The 26,832-nt window shown below is 41.2% G+C and overlaps 1 protein-coding gene across 1 annotated transcript in view; it reads left to right on the top strand.

The window, feature by feature from the left end:
* The window catches only part of LOC122562586 (ATPase MORC2), a 103,121-nt gene that overhangs the window by 24,058 nt on the left and 52,231 nt on the right, over positions 1 to 26,832 (top strand). Inside the window, exons 3-8 of the mRNA XM_043715548.2 lie at positions 5,962 to 5,996; positions 8,541 to 8,609; positions 9,974 to 10,064; positions 24,093 to 24,201; positions 24,629 to 24,788; positions 26,492 to 26,603. Coding sequence (XP_043571483.2) covers positions 5,962 to 5,996; positions 8,541 to 8,609; positions 9,974 to 10,064; positions 24,093 to 24,201; positions 24,629 to 24,788; positions 26,492 to 26,603 — 576 coding nt within the window. The remainder of the gene's footprint in view (positions 1 to 5,961; positions 5,997 to 8,540; positions 8,610 to 9,973; positions 10,065 to 24,092; positions 24,202 to 24,628; positions 24,789 to 26,491; positions 26,604 to 26,832) is intronic.

Genomic DNA, 26,832 nt, shown 5'->3' on the forward strand with positions numbered 1-26,832 from the left:
AGGAATGGCTATAGCCTCCGTATGTTAATAAGGAGGACTTTACAGCGTCATCTAGGATTGTTCCTGCAAAAAAAAGTGGAACATAGAAGAATACAGCACAGGAACAGGGTCCACAATCCACCATGATGCAATTCTAAACCAATCCCATTTGCTTGCACATGGTCTCTCTCCCTTTATCCCTGCATGTTCATGTGTCTTTCTATATACCTCTTAAATGTTGCCATTGTATCTGTTTCTACCACCTCCCTGGCAGTACTTTCCAGGCATCTACTACACTCTGCACAAAAACAAATTGCCTCGCACAGCTCCTTTTAAATATTCCCCCTTTCACTAACCATGTCCCCAGTATTTGACATTTCCACTCTGAGAAAGAGAGTCCTGACTGTCCACCTATCCATTGCCTCTCATAATTTTATATACTTCTATCAGGTTGCCCCTCAACCTGTGATGCTATTGCAAAAACAATCCAAATTTGTCTAATTGCTCCAACTCAGGCAGTATCCTGGTGAACCTCTTTTGCTCCCTCTCTATAGCCTCTGCATCCTTCCTATAGTGTGGTGATCAGAACTACACAGGATGCTCCAGTTTTGGCCATACTAAAGACTTATACAGTTGCAACATGACTTGCCAACTTCTATACTTCATACCCTGACTGGTGGCAAACATGCCGTATGCAGCCTTTACCACCTTATCCACTTGTGTTGTCACTTTCAGAATGCTTTGGACTTGCACTCTCTATAGCAATGCTCAAAAGAGTTCTGCCAGTTACTGTGTATTTTTCTCTTGCATTTGACATTCCAAAATGCGTCACCTCACACTTGTCCTGATTAAACTCCTATCCTCTGCCCAACCTGCCAACTAATGTTGAGGCTATCTCATTGAATGTTTTAAAGGCAAAGGTAGATTTTTGAACAGTAAAGGAATTAAGGGTTATGGGGAGCCGGTGGTTAAGTGGAGCTGAGTCCACAAAAACATCAGCCATGATCATACTACATGGCAGAGCAGGCTTGATGGGCCAGATGGCCTATTCCAACTCCTATTTCTTATATATCCTCCTGTATCCTTTGACAGCCTTCCACATTATACACAACTCCTCCAGTTTTCATGTCAGCTGCAAACTTACTAATCAGACCACCTATGTTTTCATCCTTGCGGAACACCTCTGGTCAAGGGCCTCCAGACAGAAAAATCTAACTTGGCAACTAAGTTAACAACTGTGATTTATGCTTCTGGGCCAGTCTATCACTGAAGCCCCTTATCAAATGTTTGAGTAAAGTCCATGTCGACAGCATCTAATGCTGGACCCTCATGAGCCATTTTGGTTACTTAAAAAAAACTCAATCAAATTTGTGAGACAAGACCGCCTCCAAGACATGACATAATTCTCCTTAATCCTACTTGCCAAGAATATTTCATGGCTCCTTTTAGCCCTCCTAACTACTTGTTTAAGTTCATTCCTGTTCTTTTTATATTCCTCAAGGGTATTGTTTGATTTCAGTTTCCAAAACCTTACTTATGCATTCATTTCTTTTTGATTAATCTTTCAATATCTCTTTATCATCCTCAGTTCCTGAATTTTGTCATCCTTAATTTTCATGGTTAGAGGGACATGCTAGTCCTGAACTCTGATGAACTGGCCTTTAAAAGACTCCCATATATGAGATGTGGATTTACCCTTAATCAGTCGCCCCAATCTAATTTCTCTAATTCCTGTCTTGACCAGATGGGCCACTAGGTTGAGAAGTGGCAGATGGCGTTTAATTCAAATAAATGTGAGGTGCTGCATTTTGGGAAAGCAAATCTTAGGACTTATACACGTAATGGTAAGGTCCTAGGGAGTGTTGCTGATCAAAGAGACCTTAGAGTGCAGGTTCATAGCTCCTTGAAAGTGGAGTCGCAGATAGATAGGATAGAGAAGAAGGCATTTGGTATGCTTTCCTTTATTGGTCAGAGCATTGAGTACAGGAGTTGCGAGGTCATGTTGCGGCTGTACAGGACGTTGGTAGGCCACTGTTGGAATATTGCGTGCAATTCTGGTCCCCTTCCTATCAGAAAGATGTTGTGAAACTTGAAAGGGTTCAGAAAAGATTTACAAGGATGTTGCCAGGGTTGGAGGATTTGAGCTATTGGGAGAGGCTGAACAGGCTGGGGCTATTTCCCCTGGAGCGTCAGAGGTTGAGGGGTGACCTTATAGAGGTTTGCAAAATTATGAGGGGCATGGATAGGATAAATAGACAAAGTCTTTTCCCTGGGGTTGGGGAGTCCAGAACTAGAGGGAATAGGTTTAGGGTGAGAGGGGAATGATATAAAAGAGACCTAAGGGGCAACTTTTCCACACAGGGTGATATGGGTATGGAATGAGCTGTCAGAGGAAGTGGTAGAGGCTGGTACAGTTGCAACATTTAAGAGGCATTAGGATGGGAATATGAATAGGAAGGGTTTGGAAGGATATGGGCCGGGTGCTGGCACGTGGGACTAGATTGGGTTGGGATATCTGGTCGGCATGGACGGGTTGGACCGAAGGGTCTGTTTCCATGCTGTACATCTCTATGCTCTATAATTAGCCTTGGCCTCCAATTCAGCACTTTAACTTAAGGACCAGTCTTGTCCTTATCCATAACTAACAGAAAATGTATAGAATTATGATCACCTTTCCAAAAATGCTCCCCAACTGAAACTTTGATCACCTGGCCAGCCTCATTTCCCCAGGTCTAGTGTGGCCCCTTTCAGAGTTGGACTATCTAAATAATATTTCAAGAAACCTTCCTGGATGCACCTAAAAAAAATTGTGCCCGATCTTAAGTCCCACACAATATTGGGGAAGCTGAAATCACCCACAACAATAACCCTGCTATTTTAATATTGTTCCTCAAGTGGCCACCAGGAAGACAGTTGACTAGATACAAGTGAGGCTTGGAGGACGGAGATAAGTTTAATAGCATGGACTAGATTAATGGATCGAAAACCACATGAATAATAGGCTATGGCTAGTGGTACCTCACTACTTGGAATCTATGTTAATAGGGACATGGGCCAAATGCTGGTAAATGGGACTAGATTAATTTAGACTATCTGGTCAGCATGAGCACTTTGAGCATATTTCAAAGACTCTGACTGTAATTTGGGGAATGTGATGTTATTTATTTTGAGGGAAGAATAAAAAGATCACTGTTTTTAAAGTTGTGAGGTTCTTAGCCTTCTACAAGAACACCGTTAAAATGCAGGTACAGAAAGTAACTAGGCAGGCAAGCAGACAGTATGTCAAACTTTATTGCTGAAAAGTTTGATTATGTGAATAAAAAAGTCTTGCCAGAGTCTCTCTTTGCTGAGATCATACTCTGAATGATATGTACAGTTTTGGTTTTCTTATAGAACTGGTAGTTATAGCAGAAGTTCACTGGATTGATTCGAGATCAGAGAGTTCTCTTATAATAAGTGCAGGAATGAGTCTTAGGCTTTTTGGAGTTTGAGGAATGAGAATTGATCCCATCAGTATGTAGGGTTGAAGGGTAGACACTGAAATTGTTTCCCTAGAAACTTGAATTAGGGGATATGGTTTTCTAATAAAAGATGAGTTATTTAAGACTGAGATTACAAGGAATTTCAATACTCTCAAACGTGCACCTTTGGAATCTTCTCTCCCAGGCGACTTAACCTTTAATTATTGTGGATGTACAAAACTGAGAGATTAGTTTTTGAATTCTTAAATGTTCAAAGGTACTGAAGGTCTGAGTGAAAAACTGAACTTGAATGTCAGTTATAATCTTACTGATTTGTAAAAGAAGCTTGAGAAGTCATTTGCCTATTTCTGTTAAGTTTTTAAATACTCATTAAATCTCATTCAAATCTTGTTTTGAGGCATAATGCCAACTTGACTCCAATGCCTGCTTTGCCTTCCAGTTGTGGTTGAAGATGTATTTCAGCGCTAACCTCAAGTTGTAAGTTTGCTCGCTGAGCTGGTGGATTTGTTCTCGGACATTTCGTCACCACACTCGGTAACAGCATCAGTAAGCCTCTGGTGAAGCTTTGGTGTTCTGTCCCACTTGCTATTTATCTGTCTCTGTTTGTGATGGTAGGTGATATCATTTCCTGTTCTGTTTCTGAGGGGTTGGTAAATGGGGTCCAAATCTATATGTTTGTTAATGAAGTTCTGGTTTGAATGCCAGGCCTCCAGGAATTCCTGTGCGTGTCTTTGTTTCGCATGTCCCACGATTATTATTCCAGTTGAACTGGTGTCCCTCTTTGTCTGTGGCATTCAAACCAGATCTCCATTAACAAACATTTGATTTGGATCCCATTTACCAATCTCAGAAACAACTGGAAGTGATATCCCCTACCACAACAAACCGAGACGCACAAATACCAAGCAGGACAGAACATCAATGCTTCATTGGAGGCTCACTGATGATATCGAGCATGGTGACGAAACGTCTGAGAACAAATCCATTAGCTCAGTGAGCAAACTTACAATCTGATGCGTAACCTAATCTATAAATCTTCTCCAAAATCTCAAAGCACTAACCTGTCAGAAATTAAATAAAATTGCATGTTTAAGGGATTAAGCGTCTTTTCTTCCTGTTTTAATTTTTCTTCCTGTTCCAATGCCAGTAGTAAAAATCACAATTATAAATTAAACATTTTGAAAATAGTGGAAGCACAACCCTATTAGTATATAAAAAGAGAATTAAACAGATTCAAAGTTGGGATAAAGATAGGATATAGGAACAGAAATATATCACTCTGCCCACCCCTATCTGCTTTCTGTAAAGACTGTTCCCTCCATGACTCCCTCGTCAGGTGCACACACCCCCACCCAACCCACCCTCACCTCCCAGCACCTTCCACTGTCACCGCAAAACCTGCTCCCAGACCTCCCCCCTCACCTCCATCCAAGGCCCCAAAGGAGCTTTCCACATCCAAAGTTTCACTGCACTTCCACACATGTTGTTTACTGTATTTATTGCTGCTGATGCAGTCTCCTCTACATTGGGGAGACTGGACGCTTACTCTGAGTGCTTCAGAGAACATCTCCAGGGCACCTGCACCAACCAACCCCACCGCCCCATGGCTGAACACTTCAACACCCCCTCCCACGCTGCCAAGAACATGCAGGCCCTGGGTCGCATCTATCGCCACTCCCAAACCATCTGGCGCCTCGAGGACGAACGCCTCATCTTATGTTTCTGGACTCTCCAACCCCATGGCATCAATGTGGATTTCACCAGTTTCCTCATTTCTCCTCCCCCACCTTATCCCAAATCCAACCTTCCAACTCAACACTGCCCTCATGACTTGTCCTACCTATCCACCTTCCTACCTCTCCTCACCCTAGGCTCCCAGCCTCATTCCTGATGAAGGGCTTTTGCCCAAAATGTTGATTTTCCTGCTCCTCAGGTGCTGCCTGACCTGCTGTGCTTTTCCAGCACCACACTCTTGACTCTAATCTCCTACACGTTCGCCTACACTGCCCATCATGTCTGCTCTATCATTCAGTGAGATCATGGTGGACCCCATAATCCTCAACTCTACTTTCCTACCTTTTAACTCCATAGCACTTGATTCCATTGCTGATTAAAAGTCTGTTTATCTCATTTTTCTTGAAATGTTGATCCGCCTTCTGTGTTTTTTCTCAATTAGCTACACTTTCAAGTTGACCATTATTGAAAATGTTGAGAGAAATTAATATATCTTCTAAATTCCAAGAAATACAGGCCCAAATAAAAATTGCTGTGAGATCCCTAGAGAGGATATTGCAATACTTGACACCAGTTGCATAATAGAAAGTCTGTTTCTACCTCAAAGCTGCTTTTTATCCACAGTTTGCTAACAGTAATGCAGTAGTGTGATTGAAAGGATATGCAACTTTGGAATCTTGAAAGATTTTAATCTTTGGTGTGTTGGCCATTATGTCCTGAACTTAATTCTTCCATTAATTATTTATTTCTCTGTTAAATTTTATAGGGATGCAGCTGCTACAAGAGTGGATATTTATACTGGTAAGTTACAGAGATGCTATCACTTTGTTTTATTTAAATTGATCAAATGAAAGAAGTGAAAATCCTGGAATTAGGAGTTGACTGTTGAAATGCAAGTCTACTCTCCGTGTTATTTCCCAAATCTCAAGCTCAGATTTTTGTCATGCTGAGTTGAGGTACACAGAGACTGGGAGTTTCTAAGTGGAAAGAAAAATTATCTTGCAGCTGTCCCTTGGCTGCTTTCCAACATCTGAGAACAGGTTGTTGAAAACTGGCAAACATATGAAAGCAGGTCTACTGCCTACGCAGTCAAGCAAGAAATTTCATGTTGATTCTGCTTTGAGAAGCAGATGCATGATGGCTCTCAAAAGCACACTGTGTACACACCAGTTTCATGTCTTGTCATTATCTAGGTCTTGGTTGCATAAAATCTGCACTTGAATGGATGAATATCACACCACAAAACAATTATATATCCATGTACACAATAAGTTGTATAAATAGAAGCGCAAGTTAATGTCATCCGAGAACAGAATTATTCAGATCTTAACATTTGTGTGAAGTCTGATGGCACAATTCAGATGAGCACTTTCTGCAGTCAGTGTGAGTAAGGATGAGACATTTAACTTATTAAATGTCTCTCGCGCAATTTTGTTATGCTCTCTGTTCATAATCCAATCATATTGAGTAAGACCATAAGCTGTATGAGCAGAGGTGGGCCTTTCAGTCAACTGAGTCAGCTCCATCACTCAGTGAGATTAAGGCTTTTGCCTTTTGGTCGCAACTCTTGATTCCCTTATCGACTTTTTAAAAAAAAACTCTCACCCATTAATATGACTAAGCTTCAACAGACCTCTGCGGTAGAGAATTCAGCAGATTTGCCACACTCTTCGAGAAGAAATCTCTCTTTATCTGTTTTAAATGTGTGATCACTTATTCTAAGATTATGCCCTCTGGACCTAGACTCTTCCACTTGGAGAAAGTACATCTCTACATCTACCCTACCTGATTCCTCTAAATAAGGCTGCCTTTTGTTCTTCTATATTCCAAGAAAAACTCAACTTTGGACAGTCCTTCCATACCTGATATCAGCAAAGTGTACCTTTTCTGTACTGCCTCCAATGCCAATATAGCTTTGCTTAGATTAGGGGACTGAAACTGTTCAGGTATTTCAGGATGACTCTTACGCCATGCGAGTGCCAGACAATGACCAGAAGAGAACCTAACAATCTCCCCAAGACTTTGAATGCGATCACTGAATCTCCATCCATTAACTAATTGAGGATTGTCATTGATCTGAAACTTAACTGGACCAGTCGTACAAATACTGTGGCCACAGCGTGATGGGAATTTTGTAGCAAGTAACTCCTCAAAGTTTGCCCACCATCTCCAAGCATCAATCAGGAAATTACTGGAATATTCTTCACTTACCTGGATAAGTGCAGCAGCAAAGATATTTGAAGCCGCTTACTATTCTGGTCTAAGTCCACCTGAATGGCACTCAGTTTACCATCTTCAACATTCATTTCTGTTATCAGTGGCACATGTTGGCAACAATGTTTACCCATCTACAAGATGTATTGCAACATCAAAGCTCCTTTGACTACACCTTCCAAACTTGTAATCTCTACCAGAGGGATACAGGGCAGAAGGCACATGAGAAAACAACCACTTGTAAGTTCCCCTCCAAGTTACACAGTATCCTTACTTGCAACTATTTTGTCATTCCTTCATGGCTGGCTCAAAAAAAAGGAATTCCTTCCTAACAAAACCATGAGTGCAATAATTAGACCATAGCAATTCACTGTTGCCTTCTGCATAGCAGTTGACTTTGTCTGTGATGCTGGCATCTCATTAACACATTTTTAAAGTCTGAAAAATGGTCATCATGTTCAAAACTTTTAATCTTCATTCTAATAGAGACTTGTGACATTTGCTGTCAAATTACTGTGCTTACCAATTCCATCATCTCATTTAGTCCTCACATACTGACCCCGGCAAGCCTTTCCCTTACCCCATGCCTTTCTCTTTTAGTCTATCTCATTTCATAAAGATTTTTGTTTTGTTCCATGATGATTTTATTTAAAGCTAAAAATCACACAACACCAGGTTATAGTCCAACAGGTTTAATTGGAAGCACACTAGCTTTCGGAGCGACGCTCCTTCATCAGGTGATCACCTGATGAAGGAGCGTCACTCTGAAAGCTAGTGTGCTTCCAATTAAACCTGTTGGACTATAACCTGGTGTTGTGTGATTTCTAACTTTGTACACCCCAGTCCAACACCGGCATCTCCGAATCATGATTTTATTTAAAGAAGGGACATTCTCCATCATTTTCTGGTGGTTGAAGTCCACGATACAAATCGCCTGTAACTTGCCATTGATCACACTAAATTGACAGCACTGTTCAGCAATGGTGGTTATTCTGGGCATGTCATTCTGGTACTTTTTGAGGTGAAGCCCCAAATCATATTGTTCCTGTTACACGCTTCATGTTGACACTTGGATAGAAATATCTATGTATATTTTATGTCCCCAGCTAAAGTTCAATGTCTGTTTTTCAGTGCGAAATGTAGATTTGCGAGGAATGTTCATGCTGTGTTTTCTGGACGATGGAGCTGGGATGGATTGCAGTAAGTAAACATCATCCTGATGCGATGCATGAAGATAGATTCAGATCATAAGTATGATTCAAACAAAGATAAAATAAGAAATGGGGACTTTTTTTGCAAAACAACTCGTTAAGGGTGTTAAACCACATTGTATATGTTTGCACTTCTGCTGAGGGCTAGGTTCTAGAGCTCCACTTTACTGCCAAAATGAAGGAAGGTGGAGAATTGTTGCCAAGAAAACAGGAAATTGGAAGACAGTTTCTGGTTGCCTATATATCATTGCTTAAATGCTTGTAATTTACCGTTCAAACTAATTCTGTGTTTTCCTTATCCCAGGTCATAATTTTTTTCAATTCTTATTTTTAACAACTTGTAGTGTCTGATAGATCATTTTTGGTATGGTTCTGTACAGTAGGAATTTTCAAAATTGCAGTCTGTCAACTCTGTTTTTATTTGCACAATGCAACAATATAAATTGTTTCCATTATAGTTGCATTAATTACAATGAAGATAGGAACATTTCGTGAGCAATTGAGTAGGCTTTCTAGAATTGATCTTGAGTGCTGGGGAAGTTAATAAAGTTCAGAAAATGTAAGGATTTCTTGCAGTATTTTTACACCAATAAAAAAATTAGAATGTATATGATTAAAGAATTATTTTACTCTTATGTAGCAATTAACAAAATTAATCTCTGCTGTTGTTATTTTATATATTTAATTTGCTGCTAGAGGTTGATAAAATGATATAGCTGTGGGAATCACTGTCGACCTTTGGTCAGATTATCTCATCTTTTCTGTTACTTTGAGTAGTGTGCCAGATATATCTATTATTCTGCATGTGAAATACTCTGCGATGTTGCTCAAAAAATGATTTACAATTTCACCATCATTGTTATGGCTGCTTTGTTCAGTTCACTTAAGGTTTATGAAGTGATATTGCTCCCAATTTATGCTTCAAATTACTCTAGCCTTAATCGATTTTAGGCTTTGTGCTGAATCTGTCATCTAAGATTGGAACATACTGATCTCCCAAAATTCATAAGTAAAACCGAACAAAATATTTTCCATAATTACAATAGTTTAGCATTGTGACATTGTTTGGCCTCCTGACTGGATGCGAGAACACTTTGGGCAAATAACATTTCTTAGCAAATTGCTTATCGCAATTTGGCTTAACCATTGCATCTCGAGTTTGAAAAACTGTATCATCGGTGTTTAAAATGCAAGTTTTGGTTCAGCAGAAATTTTTTTTAAAAATCATCTTGTCATGAGTGTGAGAACGATGGTGACTGGCAAAAATCTTGTGCTGTTGGAATCTGTCATATTTGTTGCTTCGCCTTTATTTTATGGGCTCTTCCTAAATTGATTAAACTTTCTTCCTGACAGATGAGGCTGCCAGTGTTATCCAGTTTGGGAAGTCTGCCAAAAGGACTCCAGAATCTACACAAATTGGACAATATGGAAATGGACTCAAGTCGTACGTTTTCAATTTTCATTGAATTCATATTTTTCTTTATAATATTGTCTACCTCTTAGTGAATCAATCACTAGATTATTGACATAATGAATAATAACTTCAATATTAATGATAGGGATTTTTATTCTCATTGTTTTTTCACAATTTGAACATGTTAACAGAGGGGCAGTTAAAGGTTTCAAAGCAAAATTTCTCGTAACAGTCCTGCTTATTTGAAGGTTTTGATCCTTTTCCTTGGAACTTTTTTAGTCAAACACATGGAACTTGCCAAGCTTCAACAAAATTACCACTGTACAGAAAGGCAAAGGCAAAATGCTTCCATTGGGACAGCACCTTTTTAATGTCGACAACGTTCCAAGTTTTTTTATTAGTAGGTGTAGTGGAGTTAGAAGCAGGTTTTAGTATTTAATATGAATGGGTTGGTTCAGGTGTTTATCCATGTAATGAGAAATTGGGATGAGTGATTAAAAACTTGGCTAAAGGGAAAAAGGTGGAAATAATTCGGGAGTTCCAAAGAGCAGATCAAAGTAGTTTAACACCTATTTTGTGCAGAGGAAGTGGGATTCAGAACCAAAGGGTATGGAAGTGAACAAAACCTGAAGGAAATTGCAACAAAGCTTGCTCACTTGCAATCTCTATTGCTTTCAAGGGCAAGAATAAAATGTTGTGAGAGCATTGTCATCTCTAAATGCCAAACTTTATTCATTGACAGAATGTAGCCATTGCTGGCTAGGGCAACATCTGTTGCTTTTGAAACAGAAATGAGCTGTCAACTTAACCTTTTGCAGCCTGAGGCATAAGAATAGTGCTGTTAGGAAGGAGTTCCGAGATATTTTGATCCAGCAACAGTAAATGAAGAGTGATAGGTTTCCTAGTCATGAAAGTTTATGCCTAGGAGGAAAACTTGCAAAGTGGTGGCGTTCCTATATATTTTCTGCCCTTGTCCTAATCTGCTTGGAAGGTTGGTAAGTTGTTGCAATACAGCTTGTAGATGGTGCACACTGGTGCCACTGCATGTCATTGATTGAAGTTGTTGGAAGAGGTGTCAGTTCAGCAGCCTTCTTTGTTTTAGATGATGATAAATGACTTGAGCTGTATTCATACAGGCAAGCAGTGAGTATTCCATCACACTCTTGCAGAGTTTGTGCCTTATAATTAATGAGCCAACTGTGAGGAGTCAGGAGATGGGATAGGTGCTGCAAACTTTCCTGTCTCTGACTTACTTTTGCAACCATAGTATTTAACCACAGTATGTGGTTGGTTCAATTAAGTTTCTGATCATTGGTATTCCCCAGGATGTTCATAGCGAGGGATTGTTGCCTATAGGAGACTACCCTGAGGAAGTCTTGCAATGATATCCTGTGACTGAGAACATTGATCTCCAAAAAAGCAATATTGTTTTTTTTTCCCTAGGTATGATTCCAACCAGTAGAGATTTTTACCCAATTCCCATTAACTCGACTTCTGCTAGAACTCCCTGATACCTCACAAGGTCAGATTCTGCTTGAAGCTAAGGGTAGCCCTTGCTTCCTTATTGACTTAAGCCCTTTGGACCATGAATATGTGACAAGATTTAAGAGGTGTATTTTGACCTTTTTTTAATGAAGAGAGGTTGAAACAGATGGCAGGCAGTCTGTTCTAAGCCAATAAAATAAACAGCTTGAGAGGCCTTGACGGTTTGCTTTTGAAAGTTGGAACAATAGAAGCAGCATGAATGGGTGAAGTCAGGCTCCCATGAAAATAGAGTTTTAGTTTTAGCTTTTAGTAGTTGCTGAAGTTGGAAGTTGGCTGTGGGAGCTGTTATGTCTCCCTGTTGCGGCAAAATGCTTGTGTTCTCTCAAGTTCTCCAGTAGAGTTAAAGTTTGACTAATTCTTCTTTCTTATGCTTCAGTTAAATACAGACAAAAGAATAAAGTGTGTTTTGCTTAAAGCCAAGTGTAACCAGTCAAATTACATCTGGAACACAGCACCTTATACTTGTCTTTAAGTGAGAAAAAGTTAGAGTCTAGGCTATCTCCTTGATATATTCAAAGGTTGTTTGGTCTGGCCAATACATTTGGAACAAGGCTAAGATGAGGTTGGGCTAAGAACCCAAACAGCATGTCAGTGAGCAGGGTATTTTTATGTAAATGCTGTTTTTGCACTGTCATTGACAGCCATCATATTGTTAATGATTGAGAGTAGATTTGGGTATATAAATATATTTGCATAGCATCTGGATTGGGGTTTGCTCACTGAGCTGGAAGGTTCCGTTTCATCACCATACTAGGTAACATCATCAGTGAACAGTCAACAACAACATCCATCCTAGGACAGGCCAAACAGAGAGAGACACAAGAATTCCTAGAAACATGGCATTCCAACCGGAATTCTATGAACATTGATTTGGACCCCATCTACCATCCTCTGAGAAAAATAAGTGGAAAAGACATCACCAAATGCCCAAAGAAACCAAAGCATTTAAATAGCAAGCGGGGCATAAGACAAGCACTTCACTGGAGGCTCACTGATGATGTTATCTAGTATGGTGATGAAGCGTCTGAAACCAAACCTTATGGCTCAGCGAGCAAGCTCACAACCAGAACCTCAACCTGAGCTACAAATCTTTTCAAAACTTGCTATTTCCATAATATCATAATGTAAGTATTCAGACAGCAACATTTTGAGGAGACTGACAATTACCACTGCCTCAGAGCACCTCTGGTATGTATCAGACTTCGTCTTTTCTTGGATTGGTGAATTATTACAGAAAGTTCACACATAACCTGGCCTCCATCCTGGTACCCTTACATCTGCTATTGAAAAAGGTCAGCCTTAGAAATGGTCTTGTAGCCGAAGCATAGCCTTTAGGGAAATGAAGAATATGCTTCTTTGGCTTCGGCCGATGAGAATGCACATGAGCCCAGATAGAGGAGGAGGAGGATTTGGTGTGATAAATCTTGGGTGTGAGAAAGTTCCACCAGTACCTTTTACTGATGTAAATTTGTAATAGTGACAGATCATAAACCTCTGCTCGGGCTACTCAGAAAGGACAAAGCCGTGCCATCCGTAGCTTCAGGTTGAATTCAGCATTGGGCTCTTACTCAAAGTGCATACAATTACAAGGTGGTTCAATGTCTGGGAGGCCAAGTAGCAAATGCTGATGCATTGAGCCACCTCCTGCTGGTAGTTATGGCACCAGTGATGCTGCAAATGGAAGAGTTTGGACACACTTCCAGTCACCACTGACAGTCTCAAGACTGCGGATGCAAAAATATCCAATCCTGACAAAACTAAAACAGCTGGTGGTGATGGGAAAACAAAAGGGCCTTCACAGCCAAAATTGAAATTTCTTAACTTCTCATCAACATCTTAGCTAGGCCATGTCTGGTGGCCACACTAGATGAGGCATTTCCACGTTGCTGGGGCAGGGTTCAGAGTACCAACGAGGACAAAAATTACAGTTAGCCGTTCATTTGTGGGAATGGCCAGGTAAAGCCTAGACTCATTTACAAATCAACTATGCCAGCACTTACATGGGCTCAATGTTCTTAGTCTTTGTGGATGCCCACTCAAAGTGTTGGATGTGCATAGAGTTCATCCATCAAACGCAGGGATGGTGATTGAAAAACTGCGAGCATCTGTGGAAGTGTTGATCCACAGATAATGGGCCATTGTTTACCAGCAAAGAATTCGAATATTTCCTAAAGTTGAATGGCATTCGGTATATAAGGGCAGCTCCGTACCATCCATTGTCTAATGGTGGCTGAAAGAGCCATCCAAACTTTGAAAGAAGGCTTAAGGAAACAGTCTACAGCTTCACTCAATATCAAACTGTCCCAGTTCCTATTTGATTTTCAGACTACCCCTCTTGCAATTACAGGGATAGCTTCAGCACAGTCGCTAATGGGGACAAGGCTGCACCAGGTTAAATTTGATTCTCCCAGACCTGGAAGTGGCGGGGAAACGCAGAAACGGCATTAGGAACGCTATTGCCAGACACTAGACTTCTCTAAGCGAGAGTTATAGTTTACTTCAGGGACAAGGTTTGGTGGCGAAACCATGGAAGCGGCCCTATAATGGGCAAGAGGCATGGTCAAAGCGAGGTCAGGTCAGTGACGTGCAAAGTTCGGGTAGGTGAGGCTGTCCTGAGTGAGCACATGGATCACGTGAAAGTCATAAATGGGGCAGGAGAAAAACATGCCTGCTCCAACAGAACAGCCAGACAGGCCGTCAGAACCCATGGGTTCTCCCCCTCCGTCTAGCATCAAAAAAACCTTGGAATCTGAGGTGGACACAGCAGATGTCATACTTTAAATTAGATTAGTTACAGTGTGTAAACAGGCCCTTCGGCCCAACAAGTCCACACGGACCCGCAAACCACCCAGACCCATTCCCCTACATTTACCCCTTCACCTAATACTACGGGCAATTTAGCATGGCCGATTCACCTAACCTGCACATTTTTTGGACTGTGGGAGGAAACCCACGCAGACACGGGGAGAATGTGCAAACTCCACACAGTCAGTCACCTGAGGCCGGAATTGAACACGGGTCGCTGGCACTGGGAGGCGGCAGTGCTAATCACTGTGCCACCGTGCCGCCCACTCTCAACTCTTTTTCTGCCTGAAGAAGAGAATGAATTTCTTCTGAGTTGCACTGGGCACAAGAGGCAGGCTATATTCTGATACATGCTGCCTGTATCTGAGGCCTAGTTGGAGGAACTGGACCCAGTGTGATGATGCCCCAGGAGATGCTACAAGAAAAAGAACAGGTCTCTGTCCCAGACTTAGAAGGGGAGGGGTTTAGTGATTGTAATGAGGTCAGCCAGGTGGACCTCATAGAATGAATTCCCTTTACTGGGGTGGTTACCTGGCACAAGGGATGAACTCGGATTTCACCAGTTTCCTCATTTCCCCTCCCCCCACCTTGTCTCAGTCAAATTCATCGAATTCAGCACCGCCTTCCTAACCTGCAATCTTCTTCCTGACTTCTCCGGCCCCACCCCAGTCTGACCTATCACCCTCACCTTGACCTCTTTCCACCTATCACATTTCCGACGCCCTTCCCCAAGTCCCTCCTCCCTACCTTTTATCTTAGCCTGCTGGACAAACTTTCCTCATTTCTGAAGAAGGGCTTATGCCCGAAACATCGATTCTCCTGTTGCCTGGATGCTGCCTGACCTGCGCTTTTCCAGCAACACATTTTCAGCTCTGGTCACCTGGCCCAGTCAGGGAGCCCTGGCTGACGTGATAACAAGAATGTCAAGTTCTGTTTACTGTAAGAGCTGGCTATGAGGAAGACTAATCCAGTGTCAAGTACTATGCAAGGATCTTGGTGATGGGATACCAGCCTCTGTGGAGGTATTTCATGGTTTAACAATAAAAATTGGTCTACCAGTGTTGTCCACTTCCTTCTAAACTAATGCTGAAACAATGTGCTTTTCTCCATTTGGCTATGACAGATGTTGGGTAATATATCATTGAGACTGTTTGAGTCTAAAGATTGTTATTTAGAATAATACCATTATTAAGAATATTGCCTATGGGGGATCCAAGATGGCGGCGACCCAGTAAGACTGAGTCTATAGTGCTCCTCCCAAGACTTGGGTACAGTGGGTCACCCACCCCCTACCAAGCTCACCAAATCATTTATAATAGTTGTGTAATTTAATTAGTTGTGTAATATTACATTTAAACAATTTAATCCTCAGTAAAAATGACTAAAGGGAAGGGAGCCCACAGCTCTCAGCAAGCAGGAACCCCTCCCCCACCCTCTCCAGCTGCAGCAGAGGCGTCCACAGCCGCCCCGGGGGACTTGCCAACAGTAACAAGCCTTGCAGAAATGCTTTCCAAGCTTGACTCGAAGATCGATGCCTTTATTGTCGAATCCAGAAATCGTTGGGAGTCGCTCTCGGCCGCGCTGCAGAAGCACGACCGAGAGATTCAAGAAATTGAACGCCAGGTCGGAGAGGCGGAGCTCAAGGCCGCGACCTCCGAAAATACCGCTCAATCGGCTGTGGATCAGGTCCGGACTCTCGAGCAGCGAGTCCGGACCTTGGAAAATGATATTGACGACCTCGATAATCGAGGTCGCCGAAAAAATATTCGTTTGCTGGGCCTTCCCGAATGGGAAGAGGAAGGCCAGCTTACAGCGTTCCTGGAGCAGTGGCTGCCACAGCTTTTAAATCTGCAAGCTGGATCAGGCCAGGTAAGGGTAGATTGGGCCTACCGGGTCGCAATACGCGGGCCCGGCTCGAACCAGCGCCCACGTCCGGTCTTGTTCCGGCTGCAGAGCTACAAGGAGAGGCAGATACTCCTAGAAATCTCGGAAAAGACCCCCAAGCTATGATCTACAAAGGATCCAAGATCATGCTATTTCAGGACTTTTCCCCGGCTCTGGTTCGAAAGAGGAAGGCATTCGACGAGGTGAAGAAGCGTTTAAGGGACTTAAATATTCAGTACTCCTTACGCTACCCAGCGATGTTACGCTTTAACCATGAAGGATCCGTATATAACTTTGGATCACCAGAAAAGGCTAAGGAATTCTTGGACTCTCTTAGATAAACTGTAAGACATAATGGATGTTGGTTTGCCTCCCCCCCCCCCCCCGCTTTGGTTTATATCCCCCCCCCTTTTTTTTCTCTCACCTTACTGTTTAATATTATCATGGGGGGTGGGGAGAGGGATTTGATTTTCTCCCCCCCCTTGGAGTTGTTTTCTGTTATTATTTTATGTATATATGAGGGATGTATGTATATGTGTAAAAGCTGGGGGGTTTGGTTAATGTTGGTGGGGGGAGGTGGTTATCTTATTCAATTTTACCTCTGTCTTTAGGAGCGGGGTTGTTTTCCCTTCGTTATTTTGTATTATCATATTTAATTATTATTTGTTGAGGTGGTAATTTTATAGTTATATGTTTATATATGGTATTAACATTACCAAATATACCCAGGTGTTGGTATGGGTGGGGGTAGGGTGCTCACTGTTAACTCTAGCTTTGTATTATATTTGAATTCTCCTCATTTTACTGAGGAGTGCCTGGGTCAAGGGTGGGGCATTGGTTGGGAGAGGATATGAGGGACTTTTGGAGAGGAAGTGACGCCCACTGGGAACAAGGGGGAAAGTCTCCACTTAGATACGTTTTATATTTTTTTTATTTAGAAATAGTTTTTTACTGTATTGTTGTGGGTGTATTAAAGAGGCTTTATTTTTGTAAATTTTACATGTTCCATGCTCGGGATGTTCTGGATAGGGTTCCCCCTCCCGAGGGGTCTCGGATTGGCCCAGAGGATTATGGTTGATCAGTCGGTTAAGTGGTGCACCTGGAATGTCAAGGGGAGTAATTCGCCACTCAAAAGGAAGAAAATATTATCAAATCTTCAGAAGGAAAGAGTTGATATAGCTCTCCTACAGGAGACACACCTGTCAGATAAAGAACACTTGAAATTACGACAGGGCGGATTTGATCAGGCCTTTTTTTCTTCTTTTAGCTCAAAAAGCAGGGGAGTTGTTATTCTTGTTCGGAAGAATTTCCTTTCAAAATCCTAAAACAGATAAAAGACGAATCTGGACGATATATCTTGATTAAAGCCCTTATAAATGGAGAGGAATATGGGATTTTAAATTTGTACTGCCCCCCGGCACACCCCTTTAAATTTATAACGGAAGCCTTTTCAAAATTGATGGCTTTTGATGCCCGTCACATAATTATAGGGGGAGACTTTAATTGTATTATGGATCCGGAAATAGATAGGATTCCCAAGAGTACTGCAGGAGTATCTCCCAGATCTAGACAATTGATGGATCTGAACAAAGAATTAGGATTAGTAGATGTATGGAGATGTCTTCATCCACAGGGTAGAGATTTTTCTTTCTACTCTAATCCACATAAATGTCATACCAGAATTGATATGTTTTTTGCCCCCTCGATTTTTTTTAAATTCCATATCATCCTGTACAATAGGTAATATAGCAATTTCTGACCACCCTGCTGTATATATGGAAACTAAGGCGAGGAACAGTGGGACATCCCCTCGGCATTGGCGTATGGACCCCTTCCTAATGAAAGATAGTAAATTTGTAAAGTACTTCTCTCAAGAATTTAAAACGTTTTTAGAAATTAATTCAGGTACAGCTAGCAACCCGTCAATGATGTGGGAGACCATCAAAGCTTACACGCGAGGCTTGATCATCTCCTACTCAGCGACCCAGAAGAAATTAAAGGGAGAACAACAGCGTCTGCTTGAAGCTCGCTTAAAAGCGGCTGAAACAGCATACACTGATAGACCTTCTATTATTAAATTGCAAGGATTACAGCTCTTAGGACAGCTCTAAACACTACACTTACTCAAACGGCTAAGAGGGAAATATTATTTGCAAAGCAAAGGTTATACGAATATGGCGACAAACCGGGTAGATACTTAGCATTTCTTGCAAAGAAAAAAAAAGGCCCCTCAGACTATTATGTCTATCAAGGAAAGTACGGGTATTTTGACTCATGATCACAAAAAGATTAATGCGACCTTTAGAGAATTTTATTCTGAGTTATATAAATCACAGGATTGTGAAGATAGGACGAAGAGGATGCAGTCATTTTTTAAAAATTTGACTTTTCCAGACCTAACTCCGGAACAAGTATCGGTCCTAAATGCTCCTCTTACACCCCAAGAAATAGTTGATGCAATTAGGCACCTTCAAAATGGTAAGGCGCCGGGCCCAGATGGTTTTCAAGCTGAATTCTATAAAGAATTTACTGAAATACTGGCTGGTCCACTTATGGACATGTATAACTATGCATATAGTCAGGGCTGTCTCCCGCCTTCGCTGAAAGAGGCAAATATCTCTCTTATCCTTAAAAAAGGAAAGGACCCAGAAGATTGTACATTATACAGACTAATATCCTTGCTAAATGTAGATTTTAAAATCCTCTCTAAAACGTTAGCACTGAGACTAGAAAGAATACTGCCACATATTATAAAGGAGGATCAGACGGGGTTTATTAAGGGCCGTAGATCATCCAATAATGTTAGAAGGGCTCTGAATATGATTCAAGCTTGTCATCAGGGAAAGATACCAGGAGTAGTGGTTTCATTAGACACGGAAAAGGCATTTGATAGGGTCGAATGGTCATATTTGTTTTACACATTGGAGAGGTTTGGCGTTGGACAGGTGTTTACCAAATGGGTCTCAACATTGTATAGTGATCCCAAAGCAGTTGTGGTTACCAATGGATTAGGCTCTGATAGCTTCAGTGTGGGTAGGGGCTGCCGTCAGGGATGTCCCCTCTCGCCATTGTTATTCACGCTAATAATTGAACCACTAGCAGAAGGTATACGAGCTGATCCTAATATAGTGGCCCCAAGGATTGGTACAGGTAAACATAAAATTACCCTTTATGCAGATGATGTTCTTCTATTCCTCAGTAACCCTTTGATGTCCATACCTCGCTTAATCCAAGTTATTAATACATTTAGTGCATTCTCAGGCTATAAAATTAATTTTTCAAAATCGGAGGCTATGCCAATGGGTGGCCTTGCTATGATACCCCGCTTAGCGGATGGATCCCTTTTTCCCTTTCGTTGGTCCCTGGAGGGCTTCTTATATTTAGGCATTTTTATTACTCCAGTATTTGGTCAGTTGTATAAGGCTAATTTTGTGTATTTATTGGAAAGGATAAGGCAGGACCTCCAGCGATGGGGAGACCTACCAATTTCCTGGTTGGGTAGAATAGCACTGATCAAAATGAATGTCCTGCCCCGCCTCCTATATCCTATGAGAATGCTTCCGGTGATGCTGCCGAGGACAGCTTTATGTAAATTATATTACTTTATCTGGAATCATAGGCGGCCCCTCATTAAGCTGAAGAAGCTACAGCTTCCACAGGCAAGGGGTGGATTGGACTTCCCAGACTTTAGGAAATATCAGTTAAGTTCCCTATTAAGTTACATAGCTGATTGGGTCTTGTCTGATCCACAATCAATCTGGTTGGACATCGAGGCTTCTCAAGTAAAATACCCACTTATTAACCTTTTGTCCTCAGACAAGAGGAAAATCATTACAGATCACTGTAAAAACCCTATAATACTAAATACAATCAAGGCTTGGAATATAATGCGGCAAAATGAGGGTAATTCACATAAAACATCCCCCTATGCACCGATAGTGGGAGCATGGGGATTCCAACCGGGGTTAACAGATGCCACTTTTAAACTCTGGAGATCCAGGGGTATCTCATGTCTAGGGGATCTATTTAAAGATGGGGTCCTGATGTCTTTCGGACAGCTGCGTCAGAAATTCGGATTACCCAATGGAGACCTCTTTCGATACTTCCAAATTCGAGATTATATACAGAAGAAGACTACGTTATTAGATAGTCTTTATAAATCCGATAGAGAATGTAGTGTCCTACGACCAGTGGGGGTATCGTCCGTCAGTACTATTTATCATTTACTACATGATGAAGTTTCGGGAGATATGGATAATCTGCTTAAAACATCGGATCAGGATCTGGGACTAGAAATCTCCACAGAAACGTGGAATGATATTTGGGAAAATGCTAGAAGAATTACTATTTGTAACAGAACCCAGGCTATCCAGCTGAAGATACTTCATTGGGCCCATATAGCACCGGTTCGATTGGCAAAATTTAAGGCAGGAGCATCTCCAATGTGTCCTAAATGCAAAATAGAGGTGGGCACTCTTGTACATTGCTTATGGACCTGTCATAAGATCCGTAGATATTGGACTAAAGTAGCAAGTACCCTGACAGAAATTTTAGGAACGGAAATTAAAGTGGACCCTGTATCTCTCCTCTTGGGCTTTTCGAACTTGCCCTCCCTGGACACGTACGGGAAGAGACTATTTTCTATTCTTTCTTTCTGTGCAAGGAAAAATATTTTGGTGAACTGGGCGGCTGAGGGCCCCCCTGGACTTTCAAATTGGCACAGACTAATTATGGAATGTATTCCCCTTGACTTCCTTACAAATATGGTGCACCGAAAGACCGAATTATTTTATAAAATATGGCAGCCCTTTTTGAATTACATAAATACAGATAGAACATAGAACATAGAAGAATACAGCGCAGTACAGGCCCTTGGGCCCTCGATGTTGCGCCGATCCAAGCCCACCTAAACTACACTAACCCACTATCCTCCATATACCTATCCAATGCCCTCTTAAATGCCCATAAAGAGGGAGAGTCCACCACTGTTACTGGCAGGGCATTCCATGAACTAACGACTTGCTGAGTGAAGAACCTACCCCTAACATCAGTCCTATATCTACCCCCCCTTAATTTAAAGCTATGACCCCTTGTAATACCCGACTCAATACGCGGGAAAAGGTTCATACTGTCGACCCTATCTAACCCCTTAATCATCTTGTACACCTCAATCAAGTCACCCCTAAACCTTCTTTTCTCTAGTGAAAACAGCCCCAAGTGCCTCAGTCTTTCCTCATACGATTTTCCTTCCATACCAGGCAACATCCTGGTAAACCTCCTCTGCACCCGTTCCAATGCCTCCACATCCTTCCTATAGTATGGCGACCAAAACTGCACACAATATTCCAGATGCGGCCGTACCAGAGTCTTATACAACTGCATCATGACCTCAGGACTCCGGAACTCAATTCCTCTACCAATAAAAGCCAGTACGCCATATGCCTTCCTCACCGCACTATTTACCTGGGTGGCAACTTTCAGAGATCTGTGTACATGGACACCAAGATCCCTCTGCTCATCCACACTACCAAGTATCCGACCATTAGCCCAGTACCCCATCTTTTTGTTATTCTTCCCAAAGTGAATCACCTCGCACTTAGCTACATTGAATTCCATCTGCCACCTTTCTGCCCAGCTCTGCAGCTTCTCTATATCCTGCTGTAACCTGCCACATGCTTCCTCACTGTCAACAACTCCTCCGACTTTCGTATCATCCGCAAACTTGCTCACCCAACCTTCTAACCCCTCTTCCAGGTCATTTATAAAAATGACAAACAGCAATGGTCCCAAAACAGATCCTTGCGGAACACCGCTAGTGACGGCACTCCATGAAGAAACTTTGCCATCAACTACTACCCTCTGTCTTCTTCCATCCAGCCAATTCCTAATCCAAACCTCCAACTCACCCTCAATGCCATATCTCTGTATTTTCTGCAGTAGCCTACCATGGGGAACCTTATCAAACGCCTTACTAAAATCCATATATACCACATCTACCGCTTTCCCCTCATCAACCTCCTTCGTCACCTTTTCAAAGAATTCAATAAGGTTTGTGAGGCACGACTTGCCCTTCACAAAACCATGCTGACTATCCTTGATCACATTATTCCTATCCAGATGTGCATAAATCCTATCCCTTACAATTCTCTCTAAGACTTTGCCCACAACAGAAGTGAGACTCACCGGCCTATAGTTACTAGGGCTATCCCTACTCCCCTTTTTGAACAAGGGAACCACATTTGCTATCCTCCAGTCTTCTGGGACTACTCCTGTAGACAAAGAGGACATAAAAATCAAGGCCAATGGCTCTGCAATCTCCTCCCTTGCTTCCCAGAGAATCCTAGGATAAATGCCATCAGGCCCAGGGGACTTATCTATTTTCACCTTTTCCAGGATTTCCAACACCTCTTCTCTACATACCTCAAAGCCATCCATTCTACTTATTTGTGACTCAGTATTCTCATCGACAACAATGCCCTGTTCCTGAGTAAATACTGAAGAAAAGTATTCATTCAGTGTCTCCCCAATCTCTTCCGCCTCCACACGCAACTTCCCCCTACTATCCTTGACTGGACCTATTCCTACCCTAGTCATTCTTTTATTCCTAACATACCTATAGAAAGCCTTAGGGTTTTCCCTAATCCTATCGACTAAGGACCTTTCATGTCCCCTCCTTGCTGCTTTTAGCTCTCTCTTCAGGTCCTTCCTGGCTACCCTATAACTCTCATATTTCGGCTATCCTAACAAGGGCTTTTATTTAATTGAGATTACAAACCTGGCTGGTCCGCGGCCCCTCGGGGGAGGAATCCCGCACGAATACGGGTTTTATTATATCTGATGCTAACACATCCCGAGCATGTAAGAGACTTAAATATACACTCTGGTTAGTTGTAGGTTAGATTAGTAGATAGTTGAGTTTTGTTTGTTTGTTTTTTTTTCTTTTCGGTTTTTTTTTGTTGTTTTGTTTTTTTTGTTAAATTTTGGCTATTGTATATTTGAGCTAATTGTATATCAATGTTTATATCTGAGAGTTTTGTTTATTTTTGTAAACTTGTAAAAATGTTAAATTTCTAATAAAAATATCTATTAAAAAAAAAGAATATTGCCTATAATAGGGCCTGATTCAAACAAGAGACAGACATTGCTATTTTCTTTCACTTATCGGATGTGGGTGTTCCTGTCTGGACCAACATTTATTATCCATTTCATATTTGCCCTTGAAAAAGTGGTGGTGATCTGCTGCCTTGAACAGCTGCAGTCCATGTGCTGTAGGTAGACCCATCATGCTGTAAGGGAGGTAATTCTAGGATTTTCACACAGTGAAAGTGAAGGAATGGCAGTATGTTTCCAAATTAGGATGGTGACCGGCTTGGAGAGGTGTTCCGTTATTGTGTTGTACAGGTACACTGATTGTTTGGAAGAAATATTGGACGTTGTTCAGAATATGCAACTGGATCCATGGTGAAAGGATTTCTGTATTCACTAAATTCGAGTAGTTAATCAAAGTTGGATTGCTGAGGAAGTTAGAATATTGTGCAAGGTGTTCTTTTATGCAACAAGTCATTAATTGCAAAGTCAATGGCAAGTGAACAGGAAGAAAATCCATTGCTTAAAATTCATTATCCCAAGATTGCCCATAGGTTTGTATGGCACAAAAGTGATTGGCAATTACAGTCATTAATTACATGAAGTTAAGTTCTCTAGCAATGGAACAAAGGCTAGTTAATTACTTCTTTTGAAGTTGCGCATGTCAGGTGCTAATGTTAAGTAGAGTTTGAGACGATTATAAACTTGAAATGTCTGGGATTTTCCCTCTTTATCTAGTGGCTCAATGCGAATTGGCAAAGACTTTATTCTGTTTACGAAGAAAAAGGAGACTATGACCTGTGTTTTTCTTTCAAGAACGTTTCACGAAGAGGAGGGGATTGATGAGGTTAGTTAGTTTAAAACTAAATTATTCTACAGATTTATTCCGCTGTTATCTCCAACTATATTCTTTCTTGTTAACTGACTCAGTAATTTTCAGGAGTGAGACCAGATGGTATATCCTGAATAATCTCACTTCTCTAATGTGCATACCTGTGCATGTTGGTCAGTGTCAAGTAATCAGGATTAGGTACTGTCTATTTCTCCTGTCCTAAATCATAGAGTTGGAGGCAATTTTAATACCCCTATTGCCAGACAAGCTGAGATCAAATAATTTTGTTTGGAGCAGCAATTGAAGTGGAATGCTTCTGTTCATATGATACTGCCTTCAACAATAGAGTGACCTTCTTATTTATGATTAGTAACTTCTGTATACAAGTATGAGATGTGCATGTGCTTTATTATTGATGATGTGTGTTTTCTTGGATAAAAAGGTGATAGTACCACTTCCAACATGGAATTCTAAAACCAAAGAGCCCATTACTGAGAACCCTGAGAAATTTGCCATCGAAACAGAACTGATCTACAAGTATTCACCATTCAAGTCCGAATCACAGGTCATGGAACAGTTTGATAAAATCAAAGAGGATAATGGTAAGGCAGACATCTGGTAGAAATTCCAATGCAAAAATACTTCTAATTTTTCAATGAAATATTCCTAGTGCTAATTGGTAAATTCAAAAAAAGGAAGATGCAAAGTTAATGCTAGTGACCATAGAAGATTAAACAGAATTTAAATACTTTATGACAATTCTGTCACTAATAGGCAATTCACAATTGACTGGAAGTAGAAGGTATCATTTTCACTTTAGCATTCATTTAGCCCTGATGCTTTTAAATTAAAAATTTGAGCAATTTGAAATTGATGATACTGATGCATGGACAGTTGCTATAATGAATTAAAATAATTGGTGTGGCACAGAATCCAGTTCTTGACTGCTGTTCAGAAATAATGCTGTTTAGATGTTAGAATGCAAGCTCACCTTTTAAGTGTTCCCTACTTGCAGTCATCCAGAGATTAGATTAGATTAGATTACTTACAGTGTGGAAACAGGCCCTTCGGCCCAACAAGTCCACACCGACCCGCCGAAGCGAAACCCACCCATACCCCTATTACCCCTTACCTAACACTACGGGCAATTTAGTATAGCCAATTCACCTGGCCCTGCACATCTTTGGACTGTGGGAGGAAACCGGAGCACCCGGAGGAAACCCACGCTGACACGGGGAGAACGTGCAAACTCCACACAGTTAGTCGCCTGAGGCGGGAATTGAATCCGGGTCTCTGGCGCTGTGAGGCAGCAGTGCTAACCACTGTGCCACCGTGCCGCCCACAAATCTGCCACAAATTGAAAGCTGCAGATGATATGACCATGAACAGTAAATCATACCCTCTACTCCCAACCAACGGGAAAAATGTTTGCTACCTCTCTCAAGATGGATTGAAAATGCTCAAACAAATTTCAGTCAGTGATCTCACTTGATCAAGCTTGGAATTTTTTGAAGCAATAGTAACTGTCAGATAAAATGCAGTGAATATGGATTGAACAAAAAGGTATCAAATAAGAGGCAAATGGTTAAAATAAAATCAAACGGTCTTCAATGGAATGTGGGTGTATGGAATGATGCTTTTGGGGAAGAAAGCAAAATGTAAGAACTAAAGGAAGTCTCTTGGACAGGAAAGATAATGATTAGTGTTCTGTGGAATTCATATTGTGATAAGTGATTTGAACTTGAGAATTGAGGCATCTTGACCTACAATGTCCAATTTTGTGTTGTGCCAAATTTGAAAGGAGTATGAGTGTTTACAGGAGGATATCAGTGGAATGACATGATGGGAAAGTTTGAAGTCATGGGTGGGGGTGGGGGAGGGGGAGAAAAGTTGCAAAAATTTCAAGTAGAGGAATCTAGATTGTTAAGAGTGATAACAACAGTCGACAACACTTTAAAATGAAAGCAAATAAGTAATTTTTTTTTTAACCCAAATATATTAGAAGCAAATTGAATTGCATAAGATTTTAGCCGTTTGAGGAAAAAGAATGATACAAGTATGATGAACAAGAATGAAAGTTAACATTAGACTGTCAGGTTTGTGAAGAAAAGCATTGCATTGAGGGGTAATTGGTCTTGCTGTGGTTTAACATTTTATGATTCTTCTATTAATAATTTGAATTTTAAGGAAACTTTGAAGAATGTCCATAAAATTTGTGCTATGTCAAAGAATGTTAATGCTTCTCTGTTTTGAATTATTTATTGAATCTTCTGCATTCTCAATAATTATTTTCATTCCTTTGCAGGGACTTTGGTGATAGTTTACAATCTTAAACTGATGGATAATGGGGAACCAGAACTGGATGTTACCTCTGATCCTACAGATATTCTGATGGCAGGACCACAACTTGAAGGAATGTGAGTAGTTATACAGCAGCATTATCAGGACACTTTGGTTTGTCGGAGATAAATCACTTTAAGCCAATTAATCTGTCATTAATAAAGTTGGCGCTTGTGACAATTTGACATAACTTCAGAAGTTGAGAAATTCACTGTGAAATTAATTTGAGTTTGCGGTTTTGAGTAATGGATGTGGAGTATAAACCCATGAGGTTAGTTTCAGGGCAGAATATCAAAATATTGCTGT

The sequence above is a fragment of the Chiloscyllium plagiosum genome, unplaced genomic scaffold (assembly GCF_037043375.1).
Source record: "Chiloscyllium plagiosum isolate Xiang-an unplaced genomic scaffold, Cpla_swu_hap1 HiC_scaffold_24, whole genome shotgun sequence".
Lineage (NCBI taxonomy): Eukaryota > Metazoa > Chordata > Chondrichthyes > Orectolobiformes > Hemiscylliidae > Chiloscyllium > Chiloscyllium plagiosum.